Source organism: Cyprinodon variegatus, unplaced genomic scaffold (assembly GCF_000732505.1).
Source record: "Cyprinodon variegatus isolate N-32 unplaced genomic scaffold, C_variegatus-1.0 Scaffold39, whole genome shotgun sequence".
In the NCBI taxonomy this organism is placed as follows: domain Eukaryota; kingdom Metazoa; phylum Chordata; class Actinopteri; order Cyprinodontiformes; family Cyprinodontidae; genus Cyprinodon; species Cyprinodon variegatus.
The window spans coordinates 1,182,673-1,201,532 of NW_015150492.1; the positions used below are offsets into that span (position 1 = coordinate 1,182,673).

At 40.2% G+C, this 18,860-nt stretch overlaps 1 protein-coding gene across 4 annotated transcripts in view; it reads right to left on the reverse strand.

Annotated features, from left to right (window-relative positions):
* Positions 1–13,082: 13,082 nt before the first annotated feature.
* mib1 (mindbomb E3 ubiquitin protein ligase 1) overlaps positions 13,083–18,860 on the reverse strand; it is a 68,802-nt gene continuing 63,024 nt past the window's right edge. For 2 of the 4 annotated variants that reach the window (XM_015369902.1, XM_015369900.1), the window contains exons 20-22: positions 17,901–17,969; positions 17,107–17,207; positions 13,083–15,971 (exon numbers count right to left, since the gene is read on the reverse strand). In XM_015369902.1, coding sequence (XP_015225388.1) covers positions 15,831–15,971; positions 17,107–17,207; positions 17,901–17,969 — 311 coding nt within the window. In that variant the 3' untranslated portion in view covers positions 13,083–15,830. Of the gene's footprint in view, positions 15,972–17,106; positions 17,208–17,900; positions 17,973–18,860 lie in introns of all 4 variants that reach the window. The other 2 variants (XM_015369901.1, XM_015369899.1) reach the window with 1 other exon arrangement.

Sequence of the window (18,860 nt, forward strand, 5' to 3'; positions counted from 1 at the left end):
CGGAAGCATGTACACACACAAATCCACACCTCTGAGGGATTCCTACCTGTGACTCAGGTCAGTGGGAGTCTGGAGAGTGGGAGGCGGTAATCAGTAACAGCATTATATGGCCGCGTTAATCATTGACATGGCCTCTAGACACGGTGCCCCATGGCCCCAGCACCTGCAGACTCTTTTACGGGGAACATCCTCGAAAAGAACAAACAGTCTGAAGGCATGTTGGGCACATCGCTTTTCCTCAACCGCCTCACCTGGCATGCCAGCAGACTTTCGCTGCAACAAGCTCCTCACACTCTGTGAAGCCTTTTGTCTTCCTTTCCAGCTCTCCTTCCAGGGTCACAGGCACGGCGAGTGTGCGATATCTGTATCCCGACTCCCCCAGATGGCCTTCTGGCTTCACACACATAGAAACGCCTTTGTCAAAACTCCCGAAACTGACTTTCAAATTAACCCCTGCCTCAGTTAATCTCTGTCAGTTCAGGGAGAAGGAAGCAGAGATTTGCATGAAATTCAAGCAGAAAACATGCAGAAAAGCAGCTTTCTGACACTTGTTGATAAATGCAGGCAGAGAATAAAACTCCGATCAGAACAACACCATGGTGACCTCTTTCATCAACTGCTTAGTCTAAACACAAGGACCAACACAACTGACTAAAAGCTAAATCAAATCCTTGAGGTGAAATACCTATTTGAGCATTTTTCCCAAAATCTAAGAGCTTGATGCAAATGTAAAAGGCTCTGACATCAAGTGAACATTAATGCCTCTCCATTCAAGCAGATAGAGATGTGTGCAGTGCAAACAGACCCTTGTACTAAGGAGACAAAGCTAGAGCACTCTACAGAGTAAAAAAAAAAGGAAAAAAAATCTGTGCTTGTGTCTATTTCTCTCGCTAAATTGTCTTTTGATAAGAGAATATCTGGAGATAAGTGTTGTCACTGTCCTATCTGGAAACCGGAAGCAAGCTCAATAAATCTCCCCTGTAATCCAATGGGAGTTATGGGTAGTAGCTGAGATCTAAAAGGGAATCCAGGTCGCAACTTGAGGCTGAACTTGGATTAAAGACAAGTGCAGGACAGCCAACACAGCAAGCCTGTAAAAAAGAGAAAAAGAAACGATAACATCTTTACATTAAACAAATTACTATCGCTACTCATTCAGGATTACTTTGAATTTGTTGACACACTGAAGTCATACTGATAGCCTTTGTCAGTTGCCCGGTGACGGTATATCTTTGCAGCAGTTCATTGGGCCAAAAAAGTGAAACGAGGAGGAAAAAGGGCAGGGTATGGGACTCAACAGTGACATCACTGAGGAAAGACAGCTGAGAACTAATTTATGATAATCACTTGAAGGAATTCAACCGGGGGTAGTTTGGCTTTCAGTCACATATGTGGGCAAACATAAAGGTGTCTTGCAAAACTAATTATTTGGCTTAAAGTACTTTAATCGGTCACATAACAACTGAAATTTTAATGGTTTTCTTTTAAGTTTCTTGTGATAGGAATGCACAAACTAAAGCACAACTGGCAAGTGGAAGCACAAGATTACAAAAATAAAAGTCTCTAGTAAAAATAAAAGTCTCTCTTTTCATCCGGTCCTCCAAAATAAATGTATGCAGTCAGATCGAACGACTAGCTTTTATGAACATCACTTCCCAAGTTTAGCAACATATTTTTAACTTTTAACTTTGACTAGGCCATTTTAAGATGCTAATATGTGTTTTGCAGCCATTAGCAGGCTTTCCTTTTGGATTGTCTGTATGTTTCGCCTTCCTTAATTCCATCAAATCTTGCTAACTTTTTTGTCTTTGCTCAAAAAAGGGATCCCCGCAGGATAAAAATTGCTACTACCCTGTGTAACACGCATCAATATGCAGGTAGCCATGGTGACAAATGGTCTCATCTGACCAGACCCTCTTTCAGATCTTTACATATACGAAGATCTTTATATAAGAGCAAGAATGAGGTCTATTCTGAGCAGCAGCTAGGATGAGAGGATATTTCTGTTTGTGATATTTGAAGCCCAGATCAGTATAAACCTGTTAGAAGTGCTTCGAAGTTGCAGAGTTTTGTGTCTATGGATGTTTTGTGTTATTGGACTGAAATGTGTCCCAGCCTCTGTATTTGATCCATTGCTGATATCATTTGTTTTAAATCCATACAGGGTTAATAAAAAATGTCTTATTTCTTTTTCCCATCAGGTCACTAAATTTGATGGAGGAAGGGGTGACCTCAGCTCACATTCCTCGCCTTGTTTGTGGTTTCCTTGGGCTATCATCAAAAATTATTCACCCTGACAAGCATTTTCTAAGAGAACCATTTAGTGTTTCTTTTTCTTTATTTCTGTAATTCTCCCGAAATTTTTTGGCAAAATGATGTGAAAGTCAATCTGCAGTGACAAAGATCGTGCGATACTTTAGAGCTGGCTCGCTGCTAAGTCAACACTGAGACCAGTGGGTTTTAGTGTGGGAAAGTTGACAGCTGCATGTAATGCTGTTACATTTCTAAGGTATGATGCAAAATAAGCTGCAATTTCCAACATCGGTTTATTGCAAACATGTGGTTTTGTTTTTGAGCTCCGTCACATGTTTAGAGGGTGAACCTGCAGAACATTCTGGGCCATGTTTCTCATCCCTCCACTCATCCAGATCTGTTGTTGTGGCAAAAATCTCAGTCTATCAGCTGAAGGCGAACATTCACCTCCTCCTTCCCCCCTGGTGACCTGTGCTCCCAGGGTTTGGTGTTAAGTAAACTTTGTCAGCCATGCAACGATCTCCAGCTAGGAACTGTCTCCTTGCTCATCAGGAGACCTTCTTCAGAACACCCCCCCTCCATCTTTGACATTCCTCCCTGACCAAACTCGTCTTCGTCTCTGCTGCCCCTTTTCCTCCCCCCCTCACGTCCCATCAGGCCCGTCATCCTTCCATCAGTCCGTCCGTCGCCTCGTGGGTCCTGCTCTCCATCCACGCGGCCAGCTGCTGTCTCCTTCTCTGGAGACAGCCTATCAGGGGCCTCACGTCATCCGTCTCCAGAACCTGACTGACGGGTCAACCTTAGAGATTACCAGCTACTATCAGTGAATGTCTGCCCTCCCTAAGTGGATGCTCCTTTCTCTCCTCAAAACACTGGTTGGGAACTCAAACCTGCTATAGGCCTCTGAACCTCCTACGTGGCTTTTTATCTGTCTGGGAGCTTCTCTGTTGATTTCCTACAAGGTCTGCAAGGACAAAGTACCAAACAGCGACAGTGATCAACTATCGTGTCCAGCATCGGCATGTTGCTCTTTGCTGCACACATCGAGTTAGTTTCGGCTGTCCATTCCAGTTACAGCAGAAAAAAAATGCGCTGATCTCCTATCAAGGTCCAGATGGTCCGTTCCCAGGCTGAATGCTCAGACCTTCAAAGCTGCTGATATAGGCTGAGAGCATTTTCTGAAAAGTAAAATAAATAAAATTAAATTGCTCCTGTTCAATTTGAAAATATATATATTTTTATTATTGAAACATTGCAAAAATAACAGAATAATCTACAGTTGTTTGACAACTTCTTGTTGTTTTTAAATCAACAAGAGCGGTTGATGGAATGTTTCACCTGTTTCTACATGGGTAGAAAGAAATAAAAATAATTTCAGTGCCTCTCTAAAGGTGTTGTTATTCAGAATTTCACAAAGTGATGGATAGTTCTGAAACACAGACTGCCTGTTTTTTTTGGATAACCCCAAATAAGGTCTACTTTGACCAGCAGTAAATAGAGGTCATCTAATGAGCTGAGGTTTAATTCAACCCTAATATAAAGCAATAGTGTTGTAAAGACCTAAGAAGTTGTGACATATTACTAACAATATACATTCAGCTTGTTCATCCATCCGTTTTCCATCATGCTTTATCCCTGATGGGGTCACAAGGGGTGCTGGTGCCTATCTCCAGCTGTCAATGGGTGAGAGGCGGGGTACACCCTGGACAGGTCCCAGTCTATCGCAGGGCAACCCATGTGCATGAAATAATCATTCATGCACACACTCACACCTAAGGAAAATTTAGAGAAGCTGTTTAACATAACAGTCATGTTTTTGGACTGTGTGAGGAAGCAGGAGTACCCAGAGAGAACCCATGCATGCACAGCAAGAACATGCTAACTCCATGCAGAAAGACCCAGGCTGGGAATCGAACCTGTAAACTTCTTGTTGCAAAACAGCAGCCCCAGCTTGTTCATACTGATTATTATTACATCTTTATGTAATCGTAACAAAATATTTTTTCCACTAACTCCCTACAAAATTCCTCAAAATATCCCATTGGTTATTGAACATCTCCCTTTAACCTTCAGACTATTAACTCCTCATGTGTTTTATGCTGACTGCACCAGAAGACTCTGGCGTCAAAAAGCAGACCTCCCTCCCCCTCGCCAGGTGGTGTGAAGCGGACTAACTCTCAAGCTCTCGTCACCACTCTCAGACTGGAACATGGAGCCCTGAGTTATTTGTGTATCATGTATTGATTTGGAGGTACAGGCCCAGGCTGTAAAGCAAAGATAAAGAAGTTAGGCATTAACTTTTCTTTCTAGGGGATGCAATCTGAGCCTCTTTCACATAGCTGGAACCCACCAACTAGTAAAAAAAAAAAAAAAAAACTGACGGACTCTGGATTATTGATTTTTCTCTCAGAACACAAAAAAAAAAGGTATGTGGAGTCCGTATTTCCCTGTGGGCTCAGATAGGGCTGCTGCATTCCTGTCTACTCCCTCCAAGGTTGCTGCCAGCTCATGGCTCGGTTCGGCAGGCCGGACCAAGCACCTGCCAGATGAATTGTAGTGATCGCTGCCTCTGAAGAAACCTCTGCTTTTCTTCCTTCCATGGGAAAAAAAAACACTTATGAAAACATCACATGGGGGAGTTTAGCAGAAAAAAATCTGGCTTTCTCTCTTGTTTCTCCCCAAGATCACAGGGATAACAAAATGTTGAACCCTCGGCACACAGACAGGCGACTGTGAATACTGATAAGGAATCCTCACCTGGAACCAGGCAGGGGGACGGTGTCATCAACGCCACAACGTTTGCTTAGCCGAGAGCTGAATGTGATGAAGTTTGCACGTGCTGATTAAGTAAGGCTTCGCTATTGTTCAGCAAACTTGTAGTAGAGTAAAACTAATCACATCCAAGGAGGGCCTCAGTGTGACGGCTAGCTCATTATTTGAAGAGTGTACTCAGTGGGTAAAGTGATAGTGGCCTATTTTTATTCTGCTTTACTTTATCACCCTCAGGTTATATGGTATAGTTTCTTCTAAAAACATTCAGAGCCTTTGTCATATTACACACATTAGACATAGTTGTCAGCACCTTAAATTAAAGAAAAACTCACAGCGGTCCAAGAAATAAGGCGATTGTGACAGACGTAATAATAAATCTATTAAAATATGCAAATGAAAGTCAGACATTGCTTTTCAGCCTGCTTCAACTGAATAATTAAAAAATAAACTCACAAAAGAGGCATGGATAATTATTACACCCAACTTAATATTTTGTTGCACAACCTTTTGAGGCAATCGCTGTCATCAAACAATTCCTTTAACTGTCAATAAGATTTCTGCTCCTCTCAGCAGGTATTTTGGCCCACTCCACATCACCAAACTGCACCAGATGTCTCAGGTTTGAAGGCTGCCTTTTCAAGACAGCATGTTTCAGCTCTCTACAAAGATGCTGAATAGGATTTACAGTAGGTCAGGGCTTACTTTAGAATAGTCCAATGTTTTCCTCTAACCTGTTCTTGGCTTTTTTTAACAGTGTGTTTTGGGTCATTATCACGTTGAAGACCCAATACCCATGCCTTTCTAACACTGCAGCAAATTGCTCTCTTGATAGTCTGGGGATTTCATTGCACCCTGCATAGATTTAGAAACTCTGTGCCAGATGAAGCAAAGCAGCCCCAGAACACAACAGAGCCTCCTTCATGTTTTACAGTAGGGACAATATTATTTTCTTGATTTTTTTTTTTTTTTTTTTTTTTTTGTCTGTGCACGTAAAGCTGATGTGCCTCAGCAAAATATTCCATTTTTGTCTCATCTGTCCATAGGATGTTCTCCTAGAAACTCTATGGTTCATGCACATGTATTTGTAAAATTCCAGTCTGGCTTTTTAATGGTTTGTTTTCAACAATGATGTTCTCCTCGGTCGTCTTTCATTAAGTCCACTTTGGAGCGTGTGATCTGACACAGATATTTCTCGAGCTTGAAGTTCCCCTTTAGTCTCTTTAGAAGTTTTCTGGGCTCTTTAATTAACATTCATATTATCCGTCTATATGATTTATCATCAGTTTTCCTCATGCGGCCACGTCCAGGTAGGTTGGCTACGGTCCAATGGATCTTACATTTCTGAATTATATGAGCAACTGTAATCACAGCAACATCCAGCTGCTTAGGGATGGTCTTATAACCTTTATCTTTGACATGTTGGTATATTTCTTTATAATCTCATGAGAAAACTCTTTCTTTCACTTCCTCTGGTCCATGTTGAGTGTGGTACACACCATGTTACCATTTAGCATAGTGACTACCTGTAGCCCCATATATAGACCCAGTAACTGATTACAAGGTTGTGGATACAGCTTGATTTACGGTGTCCCTTCAGCCATAGTTATTTTCAGTCTTTTCTAGGGGTACCATCATTTTTGTCCAGGTGTATTAAAAAAAAAATCATTCCACTGAAGTATGGTTGAAGTCTAACAAGGAACTACCAAAAAAGTGTGGCTTGTGTTTTGATTTATGTCCCATGTGTCAATACTTGGACAACCTGCCAATGGAATTATAGCGGTAAGTTCTCCTGCTGTTTGTCTTTACCAGCTTTGGACATCGAGGGACTAAAATGTTGGGTCGTTCTTCTCTGCAAAATAGTTTAAACTCAGACAGGTTGAATTCAAGGTGTCTCTGTAATATACATTTTCAAATCTGTCGATAGATTCCAAATAGGATTTAGTTTTTAACTTTGACTGGGCTATTATAGGACATTAATATGTTCTGATCTGGTAGATTCTGTTGTAGCTTGGCTGTATTGGCTGCATAGGGAACTTTCTTTTACCAGCTCCTAACATGTTCTGTTCCAAGATTTGCCATGGATTTAGCAGCCATAATCTATCATCTCATAAAATCAGAACAACTACCCTGTCCCTGCTGAGGAGATGCCTTCCCACATCATGATGCTGCTACCACCGTGTATAACTTTGGGATTAGGTGACATTTGGTGTAGTCAGCCTTTTTCATGAATACTGGATTTGTGGAATTTAAGAACAGATGATTATTCACTACTGAGTGTTGCATATTAAAATAGGGATTTTTCAGGTTGCTCTTAACTTCTGATCTGGCAGAAATGTTTTCTGTTGTGGTGTCCAGCAACTGTTATATGCTTATGCTAAGGTGGGATGGACTTCTAAGGACTTCCCATGAGCTCTCATCTGTCTGAGGCTAAATATATAAATCGCGCTGCTACTTCTTGTTGGATTTCCTTTTAAAATATCATTAAGATACAGTGACGTTAGTGGTAAGGGCATGATAAATTTGTGAAATGGGTTTGAATATCTGCACTGCAGTTAAAGTCCAGTCATTAGTTTGCAGAATGTTTAACCTCATTAGAACCGTTCTTTTTTCCAATCTCAGCATCAGAAGGGTTTTACTGTTCAGGCAAAGGTTGAAGCAACATGGCTTTATAGAATTATTAAGTAAGCAATTATGATAACCCACCGTTTTAAAGATAATCGACTGATAAGGTTCTGCAAGAGTCACAATGTGGTTTGCCCTTAAAAGCTGCTCATCCTGAGGGTACAATCAATGCCACTTAACCCGAGGCTGCTGCGTTAGATAGACCCGAGGAGTTTCTGCCAAGCTGAAACTTTTCCACTTCTTTAGAAAATGGGAATATTTGATGTTTCAAATTGCATCTGCAGGTTGCACATTGTAATGACTCCGCTTGTTAGTGGCATTTTATCAAAGCTCATAAACCTTGAATGACTATATATTGATAAAGACTGTTTAAAGTGTCATCGGAATGATAACATTTGCACTGTAAATGTGGCTCCAGTCTCCAATCGAGCTGAGATGATAAGGAGAGCACATGTTGGTGTAAGACTAAAAGGACAAAATCCGGTGAATATTTAGTGGAGTTATTACAAAAAAATAAACAAATAAGATATTAAATCTGTACAATTCACATTATCAATTTAAATTAGGATTGAATGTGCTGGGCTGAATGTAAAAAGGGTGAAAAAACAAGTAAAGCATTTACATCCAAGTGAAGCAGTAGGCAGCAGTTAATGAAAGTGGCCTAATGTACAGCTTCCTAACTGAACAGGTTCCCTATTCCTGTTCAGTTCCCTTTCCATGTTTTCATATTGATTTAGCTCAAAATAAATAGTTTTTAAAGTTATTAATGGATTTTAAACTCTTATAGCAACCTTTAGATCTGTAGTACTAGTGCGTGTCTGGTTTGCTGATGTCAGCCCTGTTTTTCTCTCTGCGTGCATAAATAACAATAAGCTGAGTGGTTTGACACTTTGCCCAGATCAATATCAATAAAGCAATCTGCGTGTCAGGGTCCCTTATGTTTTAAATAGGGATCTGTGGGAGAGGATTAGCGGGTTTATGGCTTTACACTGCGAGGTGCGGCTGTTGATCGCAAGTAAACCCTCACAGATGGAAAAACAAAAAAAAAAACATCTATATTAGATTCATTATTACAGAGGAGGACCATACACTGATAAAAACCCATTTGATCACATCATCTTAGAAGGTAGAAACCCACTGCTGTCAGTCTGGTCAATTTTAACTCTGAACTGGCCACATTTTCCAGAGGAAGGGTTCCAAAAGCAGGCCTATAGAACAAACCCTTAGAGCTCTCCCTTGTTTTCTGGTACTCGAAGAGTTTGTCCAGACAGGCAGAGTGCACTTTGCTCTCAGCCTGATCATAAACGGAACAGAGACAATAAATTCAACCAGACTTCTGAACTGGACAACATGCAAGAGAAAGGAGAGGCTGGGAGGGTGGTTGGGTGGGGGGGACCTTCAGACTTTCAGGAATCAATTCTTCCAACGAGGCAGAAAAAAAGAAAGGCCCAGGGTGGCCAAAAGGCAGGCAGCTTTAAAGAACTCAAACTCCTCCCTCCTGATCCGTGTGGTCGGACCAAATCATGGAGGAATTGATTTTTGCACCTCTGTGTTCTGGAAAAACACTGCCATCATAAATATGAAGTTTACAACAGAAACTGTGCTTGGGATCAAAATTCCTCTCTCACAATGGAACTTATTAATCAATATGTAGGAAACTCTTTGGGAAGATGCAATCTGCAGGAAGTTACTTTAAATCTTCCTCTGAACTCATACAGATTTCTCATCTGTTCCAAAAGAAACTAATCTGTAACTACAACCTGTTCTCTTTATTTTTTTTTTCTTTAAAAAAAATAAGGATGGAATACTTTCAAAGACAGCCTGTTTCCTTTAAATGAAGCCCATGGTAGCTATTAGATTAAATAAAGGGAGCAAATTCTCCTATATTTCCCACACCAGTGAACATTTATTTAAAGCAGCAGGGTGAGCCTTCTTCAGACTTAGTTTGCTGCCACCTAGTGATGAGCTCTGAGCACTGCAACTTAACCATCATCCAATATCATGGGGACTGATTTATAGGATAAAACAAACACACCCACTGCATTGCCAGTCAAAGGTTTACATACACTCATAATGGATATGAACAGATTTGTTTTTTTTAAGAGTTATTTTATTGGGAAACAAACACATTCAGGGATTCTTTTATATAAATTCACAATGTGAATTTATTGGGAATAATCCCGAATTTATAGAGGATCAAATACAGACATAAACACAGAAATGCCACACACTTCTAGAGCTAAATGCAAATGTTTCTCATTTTATATGTTTTTTGAACTCTTGATATTGAAACAGGTTTTTAATACATAGTCCATACATAGTCTCAATGCAATTCATTGAAATGTTGGAGCACATTTTGGTCGACAACAAAAGCCACTATTGATCCAAATTTGATTTTCACCATAAAGCCCATTTATTATAGGCTACATCAAATTTCTCTAAGGTTTCTTTCCAATAATTGTTTTAAATGAGGTGTCTAAATGCCTGTGACCTTGACAAGTGGCAGTAAACTACACCACTTACCATGATGCTGCAGCCACCATGTCTTACCGCCGGTGGTGTTAATTAGCTTACTTCACTGAGGAACCATAAATATGTGTTCAAGATCTTTCAGCTTAGATCAGTCTGATCAATTTATATTTTATAAAAGTGGCCAAGTTTTCAGAGGAGTAAAAAGAGAGTGTTTTAAATGGGCAAAACTCTCAAAGACATACACCAAGGTTCTGGAGTAATAAAATGAGTTAAAGTTAGGTTTTTAAAATGGTACACTCATCAAAGCTGCAGAAATGTTATAGGCTATATCAACAAGCTTTGTCGATGAAAAGGAAACAACCGGTCTGAAAGTGCTGAAAGCTATCATTTCTGATAAGAAGTGGTCAGATATCCAGCCAGAATTAGGCCAGGAAACTGTTAAAAAAAAAAACAGTGTGTTGGGTTTCTATCAAACATGCTGCAAGGCATTTATCCAAATGTTAATGGGTTATCTGCAAATCCTTCAACCCATCTCCATAACTTTGACCTTGTGTGGATTAGAAAGACTCAAGTTATTTTTGCTAGAAACTCATTCAAGTTGTATGGTCCTTAGCCATTTCCCCAGGAAAAAAAAAAAAAAAAGAAATGCTTCGGTAAATTTTAAAAATCCCCCAACCCGACACATCATCAACCCAAGTAATGAACAAATGAGGGGTTAATCTCTTTGCTCTGCAGCATGCAGACCCCAACAACAGATGGCTTCCCAGGGATCACAGTACAGACCTGAGGTAGGTCACCTTCCTGACTGTCATCGTCCACTCTGCTCTCCAGGGGCTCCATTCATCTCTATGTGTCGCTCAGTGAAGCCTGCAGAGCTGAGCCACCCTCCCTCCAACTTAAGGGGGGGGGGGGGGGCAGCGAGAGGAATATCCGGCCTCCTCCTAGTGTGGGAGTAAAGGCCCCTGCTGTCTAGTCAGCAAACATTGGAGCTCTGGAGCAGCTGAAACCGCTGGGAGAAGTGGTCAGGGATGCTCCTAAGGATCAGGACAGGAGTCGAGATAGCAGCGTCTCCGGCACCCTGACACTCAGCCAGCATGGCAGCATGAGCCTGCAGACTGTCAGAGGAGCTGCCTGGTCAATCAACCACCTGACTGACCTCTCCACTGTTTTTACACATCTGATGAGAACAAACATACTGAAATGTTTTTGTTACACTACCAAACTTTATTTAGCACTTTAGTTTTTTCCTGAGGTCTGTAGACAAGTTTTGGAAAGTGGCTGCTGGGGTTTAATCCATTATACTTTATTACTAAGCTCATTAGGGAACGCCAGCAAAACATGTTGGGTTCAGGGGTTCGCCTTATATGGCTTTGATGTGCAGAGATTAACTGTGGGTCATTTGTAAGAAACATTTTTACTGGGTGATTCAAAAATCATCAGTTTTTATTGAGAAGGAAAAAATCATTTTGTATAAATAAAATTGGAAATTTTGCATAAATAAAATTGTTTTGTCAAATTTTGGTCATTTGTTGACCAGGATGAGCCTAAACTGATCAAAAGTTACAAATAAAACCTAGAAACTGAACTCATTCAAAAGCACTGCTTGTTTTTGGGGCTCAAATGGATTCTAAGATGTATAGAGTGACAAGGCAGGAAACACATTAGGATGAGGATGAGAATGAAGGAATAAACAAAAGGAAGGACATGAGGATGGAGGAAACAAGGAAAGACAAAAAGTAGGATGGAAGGAATACATGAAAGAAAGGATTGAAAGGGGAGGAAGGGATATAAGATAAAAGGAAGGATAGAATGTAGCACAAAATACAGGAAAAGAAGGAAAAATAGAAATGGAAGAAAAGGGTAGGAAAAGGAAGGAATGAGGTAGGAGGGAAGAAGCAAAGATTTAACCTTTAAAAAATAAGGTAAAGAAATATTTCATTTTTTCCCCATGCAGCCTGTAATATTTGGGGTCACACACTGCAGCAGTAGTTTGCACTGTTGCCTTGCAGCAAGAAGAACCCCAGTTTTAACCCTAGCCTAGGCTCGTTCTGCATGGAGCTGACATGTTCCCCCTGCGTGTGCATGACTCCTATGTTCTCTGGCTTCCTCACACGGTTAAAACATGACTGGGTGGTTATTTGGCCTCTCTGACATTACCTTTAGGCACAAGTGTGTGTGTCACTGGCGACCTTAATTCTTGCCCAAAAAGTGCTGGAGATATCCACCAGCATACCTGCAAAAACAAGCAGGTATTAACAATATAGATCTCTATATACAAATAAGACAGAATTTAATGCTGTATATACGCGTAATCTTTTGTATTTTATCTGTTCTTCTATAGATAATGCCTTTGCTGAAACCCTGCAAGTCCTGCCAGGTCTGCAGGGTTTGAACAGGAGGTGTAAGCTTAAATCATTGTTACATGGATTTGACATGGTGTAACAAGTTGTCATTTCGCTCTACAGCATGTTCTGAGAAAAGGGGAGTATAATAAAGGTTGCGCTTCAAGCAGCTGCACATCGCTGCTTCCTCCAAAGATGAGCCCACACCTTTCCCCGTTATGAATGAAGCAGTCAATGAGCTGCAACAGAAATGACCTTTGCTTGTAATTCTGCGAGGTGTCTTGTCATCCAGTTAACAAAGAAAGATGTTTTTTCTCTCCCCCCCCTCGCATCCAGTTGGGTGTTTTCCTGCTCTCTCTCTCTCTCTCTGAGGAGCATAGCTGAGCTATCACACGCTGGTGCCAAGTCATCATTAGGTGTCAGTGTTTTCAATTACCCCACACCTCTCCTCCCCGCTGCCACGTCTCCTCCGTGGGCTAGACACAGCACAGCAGGAGAAAAGCAACAAATGCTAATTTTCTTGCTGACATCTGAGCTCAACTTGGAAAAGCAAAACAAAACGAGAGTCGATAAACGCTGCAGCAGCGGTGGGAGACGGGGAACAAACTGCACTTTTAATATGGCATGGTTCGTTTAGGTCTTTATTTCTGTAATATGGTTGTTTTGAAAGCACTTGATCGCAATACAAACTGAATGTTTCTTTCCAGAGGTACAAGTCGTACTGCATATGTCAAACATTCATGCCAAAGATAAAACTACTGATACATATTTAACAGGACAGATTGAAAATAAATTTCAAATGTTTTTATTACACCTTTATGATGACAATACTATAATAAAGCGTATTAGTACTATAGCTTAAATTTTCATAATAGTCAAAGAAATCCAAACTGTTTTCAAAGTTTGCTTTGAGTCCTAACAAAAGAAAACACTTTCTGTGGTTGCAATTATTCCACATATTAAAGGGGAGCCAGATATCAGACTCTCCATTTGGATAAACTCTACTCTTACCACAAAGTTCAGACTCCAAATTAAAACACCATGGAAAAGTTGCTTCACACCTTTAACACAAAGGTATTTTATTTTCGTATGATGCAAATGAACTGACATAGACCTACCTCGAAATAAAAAACAAAAAAAATAACATACTGATAACTGCTACAAAGCTATTGTCAACAAAAGTACATCGCACATGTAAAAATGCATTTCAAAGCAGAATGACTGAGACTTTGAGGCTACATAGTCGGAAGGCAGTGACACCTAGAAATCCTAACGTTAGGGCAATAATACAAAATAAATTATTCTACACTTTCTCATAAATTGTTCTCTCTATGCTCAATAAATGTTGATTCCAAGAAAAGGGAAAGCACTTAAATAAACCTTTCAAAAAATTTCATGTGAGATCGAGAACACCTCCTCCCTACGCATACAGCAGCATCTCATTTGATTACAATATTCATAAAAAAAGCTTTCATTCCAGCAATTCAATCTCAACAGTGAAACTTATCCTTTTTATATTCATTACACTCAAACCGATATATCTGAAGTGGTAATTTCTATTATGTTCAATGATTATGGCTTATAGCTAATGGAAACCCATTAAGTTTCTCAGAAGATATGAATATTTCGTATTAAACACAGACATTTTACCGTCTAGTGTCACGTTGGAGGTTTCTAACTTGACTGGAGCTCAGCAGAGTTAATAAGATCCTGAAAAGAAAGGGAAATGCACTAATAGTCACGGTTAAAGTAGGTGACTGTTTACAGAATGCTTTTTCTGAGAATATCAATGGAAAGTTAAATGGATGAAAAAAAATGTTGCAGAGGTTGTTAAAAATGTAAACACCAGATCGAGAAAAAAAAAAAGATGGCAGAACTGTTATTCTTTGTCCATTCAGTAATGGGGACGACTGCTGACTTGATGCTTGTCCAGCAGATAGTCAAGGACACCTTCCTATTTAAGGGTAAGCAAAAAAAACAACAAAAAAACTTCAGTTTTTAAGAAGCAGAAACTCCATGAACTATGGAGTTTTGTCAACAAGTAGTAGAGAGACAGCAAACCCAACCTAACAGAAGCTGTTAAAGCAACTAAAGCTCCTTTCACTCATGCAGAAGGAGCCCGGACCATAAACTGTACTGAACCTTATCATCCTTCTCAGTTGGATTTAAAATAATTCCCCTTTTTGTTGCACTTGTTTAACTTTGAGAGAAACAAAATATTTGGTTTCGATTTGCTATTAGCCATCGAAATGAAACAAAATTAGCATATAAAGATGTATCGCTCTGTGTGTCAATAAACATAAATAAAACAGGTTTGACTTTTTTTTTCTTAAATTTACTTAAATAAATTTACTTGTCAAAGTTCTAATGTATTGAGATGCACTAAAGACTTCTTGTGAAGATGGCACAGATTGGATGAAGGGTAGATAGCAGTGCTCGCTAAAACTTCAACAGCTAAGTAGAGTTATGTCAGGGTCCTTTGTACGCCAGAAATGTTTTCGTCATATTTGCGTGCAAAAAGGTTACAACACAGGCTGCTCACAGGACTGAAAGCTGAACAAGTTGGCGTGTTTAAGTCCATGAACCACAACTCCAAAAAAGTGCTTTGCAACACTGTGATGGTTGCAGCATGGTAAACAGACATCAGGATGTGATGTGCTACCTGTAGGCAATCAGATTAAAGTGTCCATGTTCTGTCATGGAGCTGAAGCAGACCTAACCAGTCAGTTTTTCAGCGTTTCTAGTGCAAAACTGCCAACCATTTGGTCTCCTGCTTGGAGGACAGTCAGGATAGAAAGCATCAAATGAATCAGGAAAACTCCCAGAACTTCGAAATACAACACCTTGTCTGAAACTTTTCATACTGTAATGAAAAATCAAGTTCACATCTGGAACTTCTGATGCCAATACATTTGCATATGGGTTTTAAAAATACAGTGATGGCAAATGTCACCGGCTGTAAAAACATGCATGAGAACTTTACAACAACAGAAAACAAAACGATAATAAACAGACCTCCCTTTGTCAACGCCTCTGGATAAATCCAGAGGAAGACTAAGCTGAATCTGAACCTCAGTCTTTAGAAAAAAAAAGGAAAAAACAACGAAAAAAACCGATAGGTTTGTGAGTTAAAGTTTAAGAAAGAAAAAAACAATTCCTGCAGAATAAGCATCTGTCTGACTGCTCTAGAAACAAAAAGACGATAACAGCAAAAAAAAACATATGGGTTTGTAACAGAAGCTCCATCTGATATAACAGAGCATTTGTAGTGTAATGTTAAGACGTGGCTGGCTGACTCCACAGCAGCTGGTGTGGATGTGGCGTTTGTGGGAGTTGTTCGCGGGTGAGTGTCTAAGGAGAGGGCAGGGCCTAGTAGAGGAGGATCCGGCGCTCGATGGCTTTGCGGCAGATGGGACACTCGCTCATTCGGTCTCCACACAACTGGCAGGTGCCATGGCCACACATGAAGATCATGTTCTTCAGTCGGTCCAGGCACACCGGACACATGGTCTGAAGGAAGAAGTAAAGCATGTTTTAGTTTATGTTTCAATGATAAGTTAAGTTAATTTCATACTAGTATTAATACTAGGGCTGGGTGTTGTTAGGAACCTCACAATTCAATTCGATTTCGATTATTGCNGATTTTTGAAGCCGTGTGAGTCCAGGAGTTTTAAGTGCAGCCCGGGATGCCAAGTTGTGCACATGGGCAAAGCAGCCAACATGTAATAGTGATAACAGTGATATCGACAGCAACTAGCATACTGGCAGCATTATCTGTAACAACAGCGGCTACTTTTCCGGTTATGCCCCATTAGCTTATTGCCTCCATCAACATTCTCCCTGTGTGACTTCCGTGAAGCGGCCTGGTCTGAAGCACATTTGAAACTAATTCCCACTCATTTGATATGAAATGAGAAGTGATGGTTATGTAGGGGTCAGTCGCTCTCAAAGTCCAGCCATCGCACGTCAGCGCGACTCTTTCAGCAGCCTTTAGCGACTCCAACACAGCCGTCTTCACCTCTGTGTACAGTGCCGACAGCGCCCCCAACCGTCAGGAGGTGAATCGATTCTGAGGGGCTCCCGCATTGATTATGAATTTTGCGTGTAATAAATGCAATGCATCGATTCTTCAATTATTTTACCCACCCCTAATTAATACTACTTGCATTTACAGTGATGTTGCATCTAAAACTTTTTTTTAAGACTTAGGTTTCTTTCAACTAAAGATCAGAAAGATAGAATAGAATTAGATCAGATAGATGAAAAAGATAGAATAGAATTAGATCAGAATGATAGTATAGAATTAGATCAGATAGATACAATAGAATATAATTCAACATATATGGAGAAAAATAAAGTTCAAAATGTAAATCTTCTGTATAACCAGGGAAAAGACAAGCAAACATTTGACAGAACTCATAATATCCTCAAGAGTAACTACTGAGATTCCCACTGAGTTTTCATAAAAGCTGGACCAGAATTTGGTCTGTCCAATAACCTTTTTACAGGGAAGACAAAGATCAAAGGGCATGCATATTTTCAGGACTCCATACAGGGACTTCTAAAAATGAAATTTACAGCATCGTTTTCCTTTTTATTGCCAAGTTAATGATCCACACAATGTGTTGTTTTTTCCCGCTCTCACCTGTTCTTTGATGTCTTGAAGCTGTTGCTGTAGTTTCTGTACATCTGCGTTGACGTTGGTGTTATCTTTATCTCTCTGCAGGGCTGGGATGTTTCCGCTGGCTGTTTGGATATAAAATGGACACAAGCTCACTTTGAGTGGGAAAAATAAGACCCACGCCTAAACAAATGACTAAACAAATTAGGCTATTGACCACATCGGATTTTACTCTAACTATAAACCTTACTGTCAATTAAAATAAAACAACAAAAAAACAGCAGAAATATGGCTGCAGAGGCATTCCCGTTTTGACACAATCTTGGCAGTTAATTATATATGAAAGCTGGAGTTCTGTAAACAAGCAGGAAACACATGCGTTCTGGGTTTTTATCATTTGGCACAACACTTCTGGCTCAGTTTTCTGGCACACATTCTGACCACTTTACCTCAGTAATCCACAAACCTAAAAATCATAATATAAATCATCAGCTGGCACAACACAAATCAACATGCTGTGAATTTGTCAGCCTACAATTCATGATGTGCTCCTGAAGTACGTACACAAAACATTCAATCAGCACATTTGGACGCTTTAGTGACAGCTGACATCCCAGAATCTACTGGAAACAGTGAACTCCAGACTGATATACATCACGTCAATCATATGTTAAATGTCTGCATGAGTTTATGGAATCGTAACAGAGAGAGTAATGGTTATAGAGAACGGGAGATGGGCCAGGGCAGCACTGTTGGGGGGAGAGGGCTGTTTTAAAGCAAGGCTTTGATAGGGGAGGGGCTCGGGGAGGCATACTTACACCAACTTAGTGCCAGATTGTTGGGCTGGAGAAGATCCTGGGATCCCCCTGCCATAGTGTTAGAGCTCCCTGCTGGGAATAACCAGTCACATTGTTATAGCAGGGCTGCCCTCACCAGCTCAGCTGATTGGCCAGTGATCAATGCAACTGGCTACTATCAACTATAGCCTCTAAAGGAGACACAATTTGAAGAGGAAGCCAGAAAGTTGGAAGCAGTAATCAAAGGGAGAGAAATGGAAATTATGGTTCAAAGCAGCAGATGTATATAGATATTTTTTGCAATCAGCCAATGCTTATCACTCATTTAGAAGGCAATAAACAACCTAAGCAAATTAGAAGGGGGGAGTCCAATCAATGAAGGTAAAAGTCATTTTTAGGACAATGATCTGCTTTTACAGCAAATAGCAACAGGCAGTAATAATGTGTAAGCTATAAGCATCCAATGCTGCCCTTTGCATGAGTGTATGTGCGTTTAGGTCTGTGCAGCTCATCAAGGCTGCCGTTAAGACCAGCTGGAGAGATTAAAAAGGCAACAGTGGATGAGGATACAGTTGGTTTCCCTTTTATCTCAACAAAAAATGTGAAAAACAGGATACTAGCAACCACTAGTGAGATGCACTGAAATAAATCCCTTGAGATGAAAGAAAGCTCATTTAACAAATTAAGATCAAATAAAATTATCTGAAAAGAAATTGAATATAAAATTAAATGATTTTAGGACTAAAATATATATTTTTTCATTTTATTCGGAAATTAACCAAAGGGATTCTTATGTTCACAAAAAGTTTGCATTAAAAAGCAAGCCGATATTTTACGGTTATTAACCTGACTCCGCCAGATGGATTTGCTCCGCATATCCACCTGGAAACCTTCGGTTGAAGTAATTTTGGGAAGGGGCGAAAATACTGGTTAGCTGATTGGACTATGTTGGTGATAGACGGGCCAAATAAACCAATCAGA